General features: G+C 30.6%; 1 protein-coding gene across 2 annotated transcripts in view; it reads right to left on the reverse strand.

The window, feature by feature from the left end:
* The window catches only part of LOC148599714 (integrator complex subunit 9-like), a 37857-nt gene that overhangs the window by 10966 nt on the left and 13873 nt on the right, over window positions 1–13018 (reverse strand). For both annotated transcript variants that reach the window (XR_015917827.1, XM_088557906.1), the window contains exon 15: window positions 439–494. Coding sequence is in view for 1 of the 2 variants with exons in the window: in XM_088557906.1 (XP_088414032.1) it covers window positions 439–494 (56 nt within the window). In the remaining variant the exon portion in view is untranslated. The remainder of the gene's footprint in view (window positions 1–438; window positions 495–13018) is intronic.

Genomic DNA, 13018 nt, shown 5'->3' on the forward strand with positions numbered 1-13018 from the left:
TTAAAAAAATTTCCAGCAAAGATGGGCTGTTCCAACCAGTCCGTGTCCCTCACATCTGATCTGCCACTGATTGTGGCTTTTTTTTTCTTGTCCAAGAAATTGGCAAAAAACAAATAAAAAATAAGTAGGTTATTGACAGTATCTTATTTATTTAAGCCAGAGAAAAAACCTTGTCTGTTTAAGGTTACACAACTACCATAACAAATTCCATTAAAATCTATTATTAAATGTTGCTAAACAATCATATTTTAGTAAGGCACTATATTAGTCCAGAAATCCAGCCATAAAGATATATATAAATAATTTTGAAAAAATAGAATTATTGTACCTACCAACCCTATTTTTTTCCTCTAATGTAACCTTAAACAGACAAATATTTTTCTTGACCTTAGGCTTCAGCAATATATAGAAAAGTATCTAAAAGATAGGCTAACTTACCCTCATCTGTAATGGCTGGTATGGTGCTAATGCTTCCACAAATGGAAAATCTGGCTCTGGAAATGCACAAGTTTTAGTATAAAAAGACATCATTTTAAAAAAAAAAAAACAGTTTGATGCAAAATAAAAATACATTATCTTCTCAACATTCACCACAGTGTTGTTGTCAATATAGTAGTACTGAACCTGAACCAATCTGTGCAATGAAAATTACAATCTGTCATTGATCACTGATCTGTTTTTGATCAGTCAAACCAATCCATTAAACCGGTCACTGTATTTTACGGTTTTCATTGTTTTCTTTGTCAATTTTACACAAATTTATATAATGTAATGGATTTAAACATCAGTTTATACTTTTATTTCACATTTGTTTTATTTTTAACAGATCATGTGTCATTTTACATAACAAAGCTGCAATCAGATTGGTCACCGGTCATTGGTTATTGATCAGTCAGTGATCAATCTGTCAGCAGTTCCAGGACCGTATATAAACACATTTAACACACCATCATTAACAACATAAAGCTAAGAAAGCACATACACAAAACAGGATATCTTCATGACTACACAAAACATGGTATCTTCATGACTACACAAAACAGGGTATCTTCATGACTACACAAAACAGGGTATCTTCAAGAATGAAAGGTCTTCGACTTAACCAAATTTGAAATCAACCACTTGAGGATAACCAAAAGTCGTGAAGGTCCAGGACTTATATATATATGATATTTCAAAAGTCCTAGGTCAGAAGTTGGGGGTCCTTAGGAGCATCTTTAATTTGAAACCATTCAAATTTGAAACCCTTCAGAAAAAGTTCAGTGATGGAAAAGAATTAGTCCATTTAACATGTACAGGATGCTTAAAAATGCTAAACAATAATTATGAGGCAAATTATTCATTGTAAATCATGCAAAACTGGTAAATTTATATTAACTACAAAAGTGATTATATTTTTCAGTAATCCATTAACCCCAAGATATAGAGAAAAATGTAGGGGTGGATTTAAAAAAAATATATTAAAGAGGGGGGGGGATTCTCAAGCTAAAATTTATATTAAAATCAGGAAGAGGGAGGGGGGTTCTAGGCTATCCTTAGCTCTTATCTGCCCTACTTGTGTACATTTGTTTATAAAACAGAGCACTCTCCTTAAATCTTCTACATGGTAAGTTCTCTTTGGGCAACATTTATTTTTGATTTTTTATGAACAAATTTGGTACCATGCTGTCTAATAATGAAGTCAATTAGTCCACAGTATTACTGGGATGTGATAATCTCAACTTCGACTGGGATTTATTAAAAATAAAATTGTAAACAAACTTGTCAGCATATAAATGATGAAAAACCCTGTTGAATCATCGAGGGGTCTGAATACTCTCAAGGTCATTAGTGGGTCCAGGGCAAAGTGAGAAAACCCCTAGAATATTTTTGTCAAACCTGAACCCTGTAAGAAGACAAAAAACCATGAGGATCAGAGTGAAACCCTGAGCATTGGCATGTATGTGTAAAGATCATTTTTAAATTTTGACCTAGCTGAGCTATGGGCCAATTTACACACGATCATAAGGTTCATGAAGTGTCAACAGCTTACAAGATGATTACATTACACATATTGACTAAAATAAGAATTAGTGCTCGTTCATTACCAATTGAGACAAGTAGATATACTATAATCGAGACAACTGGGGCAGTACCTCATGTCTGGCTATCGAAATGAGTTGTGTGGGGAAACTAACTCAATGGTAGTGAGATCACTAAACATTTACAATTTTCCAATTCTTAACTATAAAACACCTAATTGACTGGTTATAATACTCCAAACAAAAAACTCAACCAAATGAAACATTTTTGTAAATTCTGTGTTGACCAGTGGAGGATGAATTCCATTTCTTGTTTAACTGCCATCATTATCATTATTTATTATATAATTATGAAATCCAAGATAATATTACGAATGAATCAATATCAGTTATCTTAAATCCCAATTTTTTTTAAAAATTACAAAAACATCTGATTCATAAATGAAGCATTTAAAAACGGGGACCATTCCACTGTCTCGTCAATAATCATTGAACTGATAAAAATTATCATGGCTGACCTCATGATTATATACATGTAGCTATTCAATGTCTGGTGTATAATTATATAAATTGAGATTAATTACGTGTTAAATGTTTTTACAAGTGCTCTTTCCAATAAAATACTGAATTGAAATGAATTAGAGTCCAATGAAACCTATGTGATTTTATGTCACATTCCAATAAGACATGCTTTAAAGGTCGTTCTTATACAACGGCTTCAAAAATCTTTTAAAACCCTTGTCGTGTTAAAAGGTTGATAAACATATGACCTATATGCATAGGCGAATAACAGCCGTATTTCGGACATTATAGATACAGTCCATGAACCAATCTATGCAACAATTTGACAGATCGATGACCACTGACTGATTGATCGCTGACAAATCGATTACCTATAACTGATCTGATCACCATTTTGTTATGTAAAATGACGGATGATCTGTTGAAAATAAAATAAATGGAAAATAAAAGAATTAATTGATGTTTAAATCTACTGCATTATGTTTATATGTGTAAAATTGACCAATAAAACAACAGAATCTGAAAAATATATTGCCCGCTCTGTGGTCACATGATACGATAACCGGTTTTCTGGATTGGTTTGACAGCTCGATGACTGATTGGAAACTGATTGTTGATCGATGACTGGTAGCAATTTTTGTTGCACCGACCGGTTCATGTATTGTCAGTTTAACCCAACTCTACCAGCATCACAACAGAATTTTGCTCCCAATACATTCACTCTTTTGTGCAACACATAGGCTGAATCTTATAAAAAAAAAAAATATGACGAAACTAGTCCTTTTAAAATTGAAATAATTAACAATAACTCCATTTTATCACTGTTTTACCACTGGCTGGCCATTTATGTCATTATTTAACCACTTCCTATCACTCTTCATAAAATATTGCAACTAAATGGCCAGCCTGTGGTAAAACATTGATAAAATGGAGTTTCCATGATTTACTTCTTAAATCACAAAGCAATTTCAATATGGCTGACTTGGAAACACTAGGATAATACAAGTGATAACAGGAACTTTAAAACAATACAAACTGTTTTCCATGTCAGGTCTTTGTCCTTGAATTACATGCTTTTGATTTCTGCTAGAATCTTGGTTCCCATGATTACTCTTTCACAAAATCAGACTAATTCAAACAAGTCCTGTTGGATTTGATTTAGATTTCATCATTGTTTCACCACAGGCTATCCCTTCCAATAATTTTCATTCTTTTAGCTTATGGTTATCCCTTCTTAGAAACATTTCCTTCAATTACATGAACATGATAATGCTCATGGCAGGATCATAAATTTAATAACTTGAATAAAAGTTATGAAGAAATCGTGTCACTGTTGACCTACTAAACACATCCTTTTTATTGCTGTCAGTATTGAAATTTAGTTTACATAGCAAATAGATTTATTAAAATCATTATCTAAAACAATACTTCATTTTATTGCAATTGAAAATATTTTTTTTTAGTCTTTCTATATTAAAGAATATAACATTTATAAACAAGAACTGTTTTTGCGATAGGTTGTAAACTGTAGAAAAGGGAGGTAACTACACATGTGAAAAAAAATTTTCATGTATCTTAATATTTTAAATATCTTAGGACCAAAACTAGGCCATAAAAAGGTGCATTATTGAGTGTCAGTTCACTTAAAAGGGGATGTTTCAGGCCTTTAAGTACTTCTCTGCCTAAGAATAAGGCAAATTGTGCATAGCCTGTGGCACATGAAGAAAAAATACCACAAAGATTTTATTGCATTATCCAATTATTTATTAAGGAATGACTATCATATTTTTTTTAATCTATGAGGTAATAACCTCAATTCTAATATGACATGCTTCAGAGCTCTTTACACCACAGCCCTGGTAATAAAGTGATAAACACATGACCAACATTTCGGGCAACATATACCTGGTAGACTTCGTCTGTTCAAAACTGTGAAGAAACTAGTCCTATCAGAATCGAAATAAATCACAGAACCTCATTTTATCACTGTTTACCACGGGCTGACCATTTATGTAATTATTTCTAATTTGCTTGGGGTAAAACAATGTCACATAAATGGCCATCCTGTGGTAAAACAATGATAATTGGAGTTGTTAATCATGTGGTGCACACTAAATAACTTGTGTAACAGGTTATTTTTAAGTGTGCACTATGAGCATTGAGGTTACTTCAAATAGACTGAAAAAATATAACAGTTAATCTTTATGATTTAATTTTAGTATCAAAATTAAGGCGTGAATCAGCAAAAAAGGTTGATGAAGTCACGGTCACATTACAAAATTTGATCTATGAGATGATGGACAAATTTTTTATCCAATCACAAAGTATGTTACATCCAAAGATAAATTATTACCTTATAACCTCCAGAAAAAACCACTAAAGTGTTTGTATTTAAGATCTTGATAGGTCTTATTTAGTTGAAATGCACTATTGAAAAATGGCGGGAAAACTTTCCCATACTAATTCCCTACATAAGCAGTTAAAAAATATCTACATCACTGATGCTTCAGGATAAATTTGATTAACTATCTGGTTGTTTTTCTAAATGTGTTTAGTATATTTGAGGCAAAAAAATCCAAATGGAGAAATATGATTTGCGACCCATTGCCCGATTCTTACCCAGAATGGTACCTAAAAACCAAATGATTTATGCGCCAGGTCCACAGTCAGGAGATGTAATGATGGTTAAGTTTGATTGTAAAGAAGTGTCATTTGTCTGTTATACATTAATGGATTTTATTACTTTTATTGTCAAGGCCTTTCAGAGCTTACTATGGGGTTAGGTCTGGAGATGAAAGTATTTTGTATTTAGGTTATATAAGCTGGTGCATTTGTTGCATTTCATCATATTTGTTCATTTTTCTATTTGGTTCTACTTTAAAATAAAATATTTTTTCATGGTTCATCTAAAAAGATATCATTCAGGGATTTTTATAATAGAGTAAAAAATCATTGATTTAAACTAAACATGGCAAAATTTGGCAACCATCTATATTTCTTTATAACTGCAAATGTGCTACGGCATATTTAAGTCAGATTGTCTTCGTATAAAAAGGAGTTCGCAGTTAGTGTCCCTAAAAAAATCAGTTAGTACATTCCACCCTTCTAAAACAGACAGACACTTCCCAGTCTCGAATTCAGAAAAAAAACCCTCTCTTAATATTTGTTACCACTTGTATCTACTGGCATTATAGTAAAACATAACATAGGTTGAATTTTACCAAGCAGATTTGACCTGAACAAATTCAGACTACAGTAAACAAATACACAACACTCATCACCCTGCCACTCATGCAATACATCACCCATTATTCTAAGTAACATGAACATGAGGTCATTAAGACTCATGAAAGTGTCATAAATTCATAACTTGACTAAAAGTTGATAAATTGGGTACTATATAATTGCCAGGATTAAGTAATCCTTTGGAAAACTACCAGTGTTCTAATATGACTTGCATAGCTAACAAATTAAAAAGACTTTATCCTTTGGTGTTCAACTTATTTTGTTCAACTGAAAATAATTTTGTAGTGCTTTATTATATATAAGCCTAGGCCAACTATATTCAAAATTAACTTAAAAGGTTATTTTTTAACTTAAAAACTGTAGATAAGGGAGGTAACTATATGTGAAGCTTGCATATAAAATATATGCATATTGTTGAGACTAGGCTTCCGAGTTCAGTCAAAAATAAACTGTGTCAGAGTTTTATTTATGTTATTGGAATAAGTAAACTGAAGAGGCAGAAGGAAAATAAGGTATTTATTATAAAATCAACGGCAGTATCAGTGATGTAGATATTTTTTACTGCTTATATAGGGAAGAAGTATAAAATCAGGGTCAGATCCAGACATACCCCACCCTTTAAAAATGTGTTGTGTATGTTGTGTATGTGTTTACATTCCACTCACTGGCACCTTTATGGAACAATAAATATTTTTAAAAATAATCTTATATATGTAATTTAGACCTGATTTAATTAAATGGCATTGCATATGAAATAACCCATTATTTGCATCAACATTTCCATGAAAAAAAAATCCATTTAGGTTAATAAATTATTATTTCATTTGAACCCGAATTTCCTCCAACCTGCTGCCAAGATTACCCAACATATCAATATCAAAATAAAAAGAGGAGCACTGCAGGGTCAATTTAAGACTGCATATCAATATCAAAATAGGGTATGAATGTCTCGTTTAGTTTCATTTTCTTTACCAGAATTTCTGATGTAGAACGTATTGAAAACCAAAGACCGATCTGCATTTTATGATTTACTACTATTACTTGAAACACTGTGTAACAATGCAAAATCTTCTTGTGTATGTTTTTTCTTACTACATTTATCATGTAGAAATAGATATTAGTCATTTTTGATTGGTATTTTTTACACTGAAAGACTTTTGCCCTTAACACGGAACTCAACTCTCTCTAAATGACAAATCTCTTTGCTTTTGAATGGTAGACTAAGACCCATTCTTGTGAAATCATGGTTTCAGATGACGAGACTTACATACCCGATATAAAAAAAAAACGATGAATGCAGGGACAGCTAAGAAATATGGGCAATATTATCACAATATTATTACAGTCATATAGCATATAAAAAGAATAGGTATGGTGAATATGTCAAAGAGACAACAACCCCACCGGGATGAAAAAAAGTCAGCTCAAGGCCACCCACTGGTCTTCAATGAATGAAGAAACCCTCACACCACAGGGCAGGCTGCAGCTGGTCCCAAAACAACATTATACACAGGTACAACAAAATAGTTGTGTCTTTATATGGATCTTTCATTTTATTTTCTTTTAAAGTACATATTTTTGATACATTGTATCTATATTCTTCTAAACAAATTTTAACCAAGCATGATACATTCTACATATTAGGCTATAATCTTCTAAATAGATTTAAAAAAAAACATGGCCAAAAGTAAACAATCTTCTTAACTTTTTAATATCTGCTAGTCCAAATTTTCTCTGATACTGTAACCCTTCTTCTTAATTTTATTTTTAATGAGGATATTGATATGTTTGTCAGTGGCTGAAATCTTTATTTTTTCACAAATTCTATTTCCTAGTATTTTTATTTACATTACAGTTACCACAGGACCATATTCAGACCTTTAAAAAGCTGAAGTCCCTCAGAAAAGGGGGTGCCAGGACATTATTTGCCATTTTTTATCAATTTATCAATTTTACAAAATGAAAATGACAAATTTTCCAACAAAAAAGGCCCTCCCCCAGGAATCGCCACTGTTACTGTACATAATGGTGCTACCCAATATTTGATATACAAGTCAACTTAATATTGTTCATTTGCAAGCAATAAAGGCAGTGTTTACAGTTCACAATACAAGTAATATTTTGCTTATATAGAGGACAACCATTTGAATCTGAAAGGGGACTAGCAGTATTGGTTTGGGCAGAATATTTATTTTCAAATGCTACAATGACTATATTATTTAATTTCATTATACTGTGCAGTACAATATGGAGGCCAGATTTTTTTTTCATTATATTATAGGACAAATATTCTGGTGGGGCCAGAATATTTGTCCTAAAATTTTCAAGGCCAAAATATTCATTTACAAAAACCGGTAGGCCAATCCATTTGTCCTCTTGGATAAAATCCAATTTGGACTAGTACATGTAATAGAATTGATTAAAAATTAAATTTTATAGATTGTTTTCGGATTCTGACCAAGTTGCTGCTTTTATAACCAACACTGTCACCATACTCACTTGTAACCAACATTGTAACAATACCAACGCTTCACTGAATAAAGTCCATCACAATTTCCATTATAACAAGTTTAAAACATGAGTCTTTTCAGCTCATGCAACACTCCATAAATTATTTTAACTTGAGTAAAAGTGTCCAGAAAAGAAAAAACTATGCTAATCTATCAAATTCATCCTTTACAATGTTTGAAGTTTTATAGCATGATCTATATTGCAAATACATTTGATTGCATCAATTTTTGGGATACTTCTATAATTCATAGCAACTAAAAACAATTTTATAGTATATTTTTATTCAATAGTAGGTTTTCAACATAAAATCAAATATTTTGAGATTATTTGTAATTTAAAAATTCTAGTAAGGGGAGATAATTAAATTTCATCCTTACTGATGATTTGGTTTTGTTTATTTGTTGGGGTTTAACGTCCGAGCAGCAATATTTCAGCTATTTTCAGACGAGTATATCAATTCACTGATATTTAAAAGACAGAATTATTTCTTTAAACATACACTTTGTTCACTTACATAGAACTTGTAGACAGTTAAGGTTATACTGTAAAGTGCTGGCTCCATTTTTTTAAAATAAATTTGAAAGACTTTTTACAAAGTCAGTGCCATATTATGTCCCTGAACAGATATAAGTTAATTGTGAATTTCATGTCACCACTTTGGAAAATATGATATTTCATATATAGAAATATGGTAATGCTTACAATATTGAAAATTATGTTGGTTTTTTTTATCCTAAAATATGAAGAAAAAAAAATAATAATAATGGGTAAATATTTGCTTTCTACATCCTTATATCTGCAACATTATATTTCTACTATAAAAATAGTCCAAATAACTATGTCCTCATGGGAGGATAATTAATATTTTGCTTGGAGGGGGGCGCAAAGTTAAAATTTCAGCGAGCGGAGCAAGGCAACATTTTTTTTGAGGTTAAATTTTTGAAATATTCCTCTAGAGTGGGTGCAATATAGATATCTTTCGTGGTAAAATTAGCAAGAAATTAAAGTTTCAACCTAAAACCGCCTAAATTGTTATGATTATCATGATTATCTGGACTATTATATAGAGGACTAGCTATTAACAAATACAAAGTCATGCTCTGATCTAAATATTAAGAGAATAAAGTGGCATATGTAAAACTCCCATTGGAAACAAAATCAAAATACCAAATTGATTTTTTTTTCAGTGTAATATGATTGAAAGGTTTATATAGTAAATAAATTAAATGGCATTAATGTTTGTTACATTCTGTATTTTATGCCATTTGAAATAATTATACTGAACTACAGTATTTAAGTTTAGGCCAAGCATATACAAGAATAGTTTTTTTGGGGTTATTTGTATTTCAAACCTACATGAAAAGGGAGGTTACTCCATGCATTTATTCATTTTTTATTTTTTTTTTTTGGGGGGGGGGTTTGGGGGTTCAGTATCTGTACTTCAAAGTGATATATATACTTAAAAGAGAAGATCAATTCATTCAAAAGATTTGATAGGGTTCTGGGAGCCAGGGTTTTTTTGTTTGTTTTTTTTTAAGTACAAACAACTAACAGTCAAATTTTGAACACATGATCAAGACGCATTATATAGAATCTAATTGTGTGAATATCTTCTTTAACCATCAAGATTGTAATCTAAGATAAACAACTATCTATGAGAAGTATTCAGTTTCTGTTACTTGAAGCACAATGAAAACAACACAGCACTAAACACTGAAAGTGTAAATAAAAAGATTTGTTTTTTTACTGGTGAATGTTCTTCCACTTGCAGTCATAGATAAAAGATGTATGAAGTTCTGAACTTCAATTGATTTGCTAATGGTAGACTAACTCATTTGCTAATTTTTAACAGTGTTATTTTCATTTTTTTTTAACATCAAAACATGAAGATATACTTCCAAAGAATAAAAATTGTGCTAATTTTTAACACATATGAATTATAATTCTATATTTCCCATTAAGAAAATTAATTTTGCCTCAATTTTCCTGTTTGTTCTCATTAGATTTTTTATGTCTGGATTTGACACTGTAGCACATTTTTTTCAATAAGTCCAGCGGTCTCATGATAAAAAATCAAATTTAACCCATTTTTTTAAAACTGCTGGATTTGACCAATGTAACACATTGTGACCTAAAAATATGGTTATCAAAATGAAGGAAACCAAAGAATGCTACTAACATGTCTTACAGTGACATCAAACCAAAAGACTTGAATCTTAGTTCCTACAAATTACTATTTTAACATGAGTGGAACTCATGTTAGAAGGAAAGATAAATTAAGCTTTAAAATTTGGTATATAGCTAAATTTCAACATGATGAGTTGTATAGAGAAGAAGGAACATCACCAATTTAATACAATTTTCTTTTACAATGTGTATTGTCTTAAAATAAGATTCATTATGCAAATGTTTTTTACCACCATTAATGCTTGTCATATAATTAAATGTGTAGCACCTAAAAATAATTTCTGTACCTTTTTTCAAATTTAAAGGTAAAAACGATGAAAGGGCACTTTCTCAACTTATTTGAAACATAACACAGGTAAAGGGAGATAACTATAAGTCTTGAGCGCTATTATTTTAAAGTTTTATACAAAGTAAGTGCTTCCTTGCTGTAACATAGAATGTTTCTTAGAACTTTAAGGGCTAAAAAGATATCAGTTTATTGTGCATTTCATGTTTCCATTTTGGAAATAAATGGCACTTCATATACAGAAAAGTGGTAACACTAACTATAAAGAAAAATATGTTGGTCTTAAATACTAAATTCTGAAAAAAAACCTAGGCCTAATAAAAATGTGTATTTGATAGCTATCTTTTTATAGTAGAAGAGCTAATTTTAACGGCAATATTTTTATATTAATTTTTTTTTTAATATCAAACATGAAAAAAATGTAGTTCAATGTTCAATGTATAATTGTGCTAATTCTTTTTTTTTTTTTTTTTTTTATAAAGAGTATTCAAGGGAACCAAGATTCTAGCAGAAATCAAAAGAATGCAATCCAGGAACAAAGACCAGACATGGAAAACAGACACACACAACAAAGAACAAAAAATAACAAAAAATAATACATACAAAGTAACATAAGTAAATGACTAAAAACTGGGAGCATGGACCAGATGCACCAGTAAGATACCCCTAGAGAATGGATATGGTGAATATGTTAAAGAGACAATAACCCCACTAGGATGACAAAAATCATGTTCCAATGTCCCCCATGTTAAAAAAACTGCGGAAAACTATAAATTCACTGAAATTTTCCATGTCCAAGGGAAGTAACTTCCATAAAAATCATTTTACCATAACTATAGTCAAATTTAATCTGTAACTTCTCATAGTAAGACTACATACAAAAGATAAAATCTATTGGTAAAAGCATAACAAAAAAAAGTGCAGGAAACTGTAAATTCACTGAAATTTTTTAAGTCCAAGGGCCATAACTTCCACAAAAATCATTCACATGTAAGCAAAAGCCGAACTTAATCTGTAACACTTCACAATAAGGCTACATAATAAAAGGATTGGTAGAGCATTACAAAAAAGTGAGGAAAATGCTGATGGATGGACGGACGGATGCCCAGCATTTCCATGTACCCTTACAACCAACACGGGGGACAAAAAATTTAAATTAAATGGCATTAATTAAAAAATCTACAGTGTATACCATAAATATATGGTATTGTATTGTTAACACAAGTGAATTAATAATTCTATTTTTTTCCATGAAGAAAATTAATTTTGCCTCCATTTTTCTTTTTGTTCTTATTTGATTTTTTTTTATGTCTGGATTATTTACTGTACCACATTATTTACAGTTGTCTCATGAAGAAATAAACTTTAGACTTGTCTTTTTGTTTTTGTTTTTTTTTTTTAAACTACTTGATTTGACCAATGTAACACATTGTGACCTGGTGATATGGTAATCAAAACAGGTTAAAAAAAATGCAACTTACATATGCAAAGGTCTTTTTGACCACAATTTATTAAATAAACTGATGCACCTTTTAAGTAGCACTCAATCTAAGGATCATGCAAAATGTGATTCATGGGTAAGCCTACATATTTTTATTTTTGGTATTTTGTTTAAAATGTCATACTAAACAGAAATTAACATGTGGTATTTCATATAACCCGTGCTCTTAGGAGATAAAAAATATATAGAATGCACTGTAGATTTCAAAATTAAGGGAGATAACTCTGTAAATGTGGCTCAAATACAATAGAATCTACTGGTTTTCAATGTGGATTATCTCCTAAGAGCAGGCAGATTTGAATGAATAATTACATATTTCATAGTAAAGACCCATAAAACAACTTAATTACAAAAATAAAAATATGTAACCTTTTTTGGGGTGTATCACATTTTCCAGATTTTGCATGATTCGTACAATGACAGCTACTTAAATGTTAGGGCACCTACTTTGAAATCTTTTAACATGAGTAATAACTCATGCATTAAACAAAAGATAATTTTTGCTTTTTAATTTAGTATATTGCTAAATTTTCGCATAATGACTTGTACAGTTAGAAAGGGACATCACCTATATAATACATTTATCTTATACAATGCTTATTGTCTTTAAGTAGTTTTCAAATTGCAAATATATCAATCAACATTACTAACTGTCAATTACTTAGAATTGTAGCATCTAAATATAATTTTTATACTCTTTTTTACAAACTTAAAGGTATAAAGGTTAAAGGGTACTTTCTCAAG

This window comes from Perna viridis, chromosome 13, assembly GCF_037379345.1.
Source record: "Perna viridis isolate PV_CMFRI_1.1 ecotype Kerala chromosome 13, ASM3737934v1, whole genome shotgun sequence".
NCBI classification, from domain to species: Eukaryota; Metazoa; Mollusca; class Bivalvia; order Mytilida; family Mytilidae; genus Perna; species Perna viridis.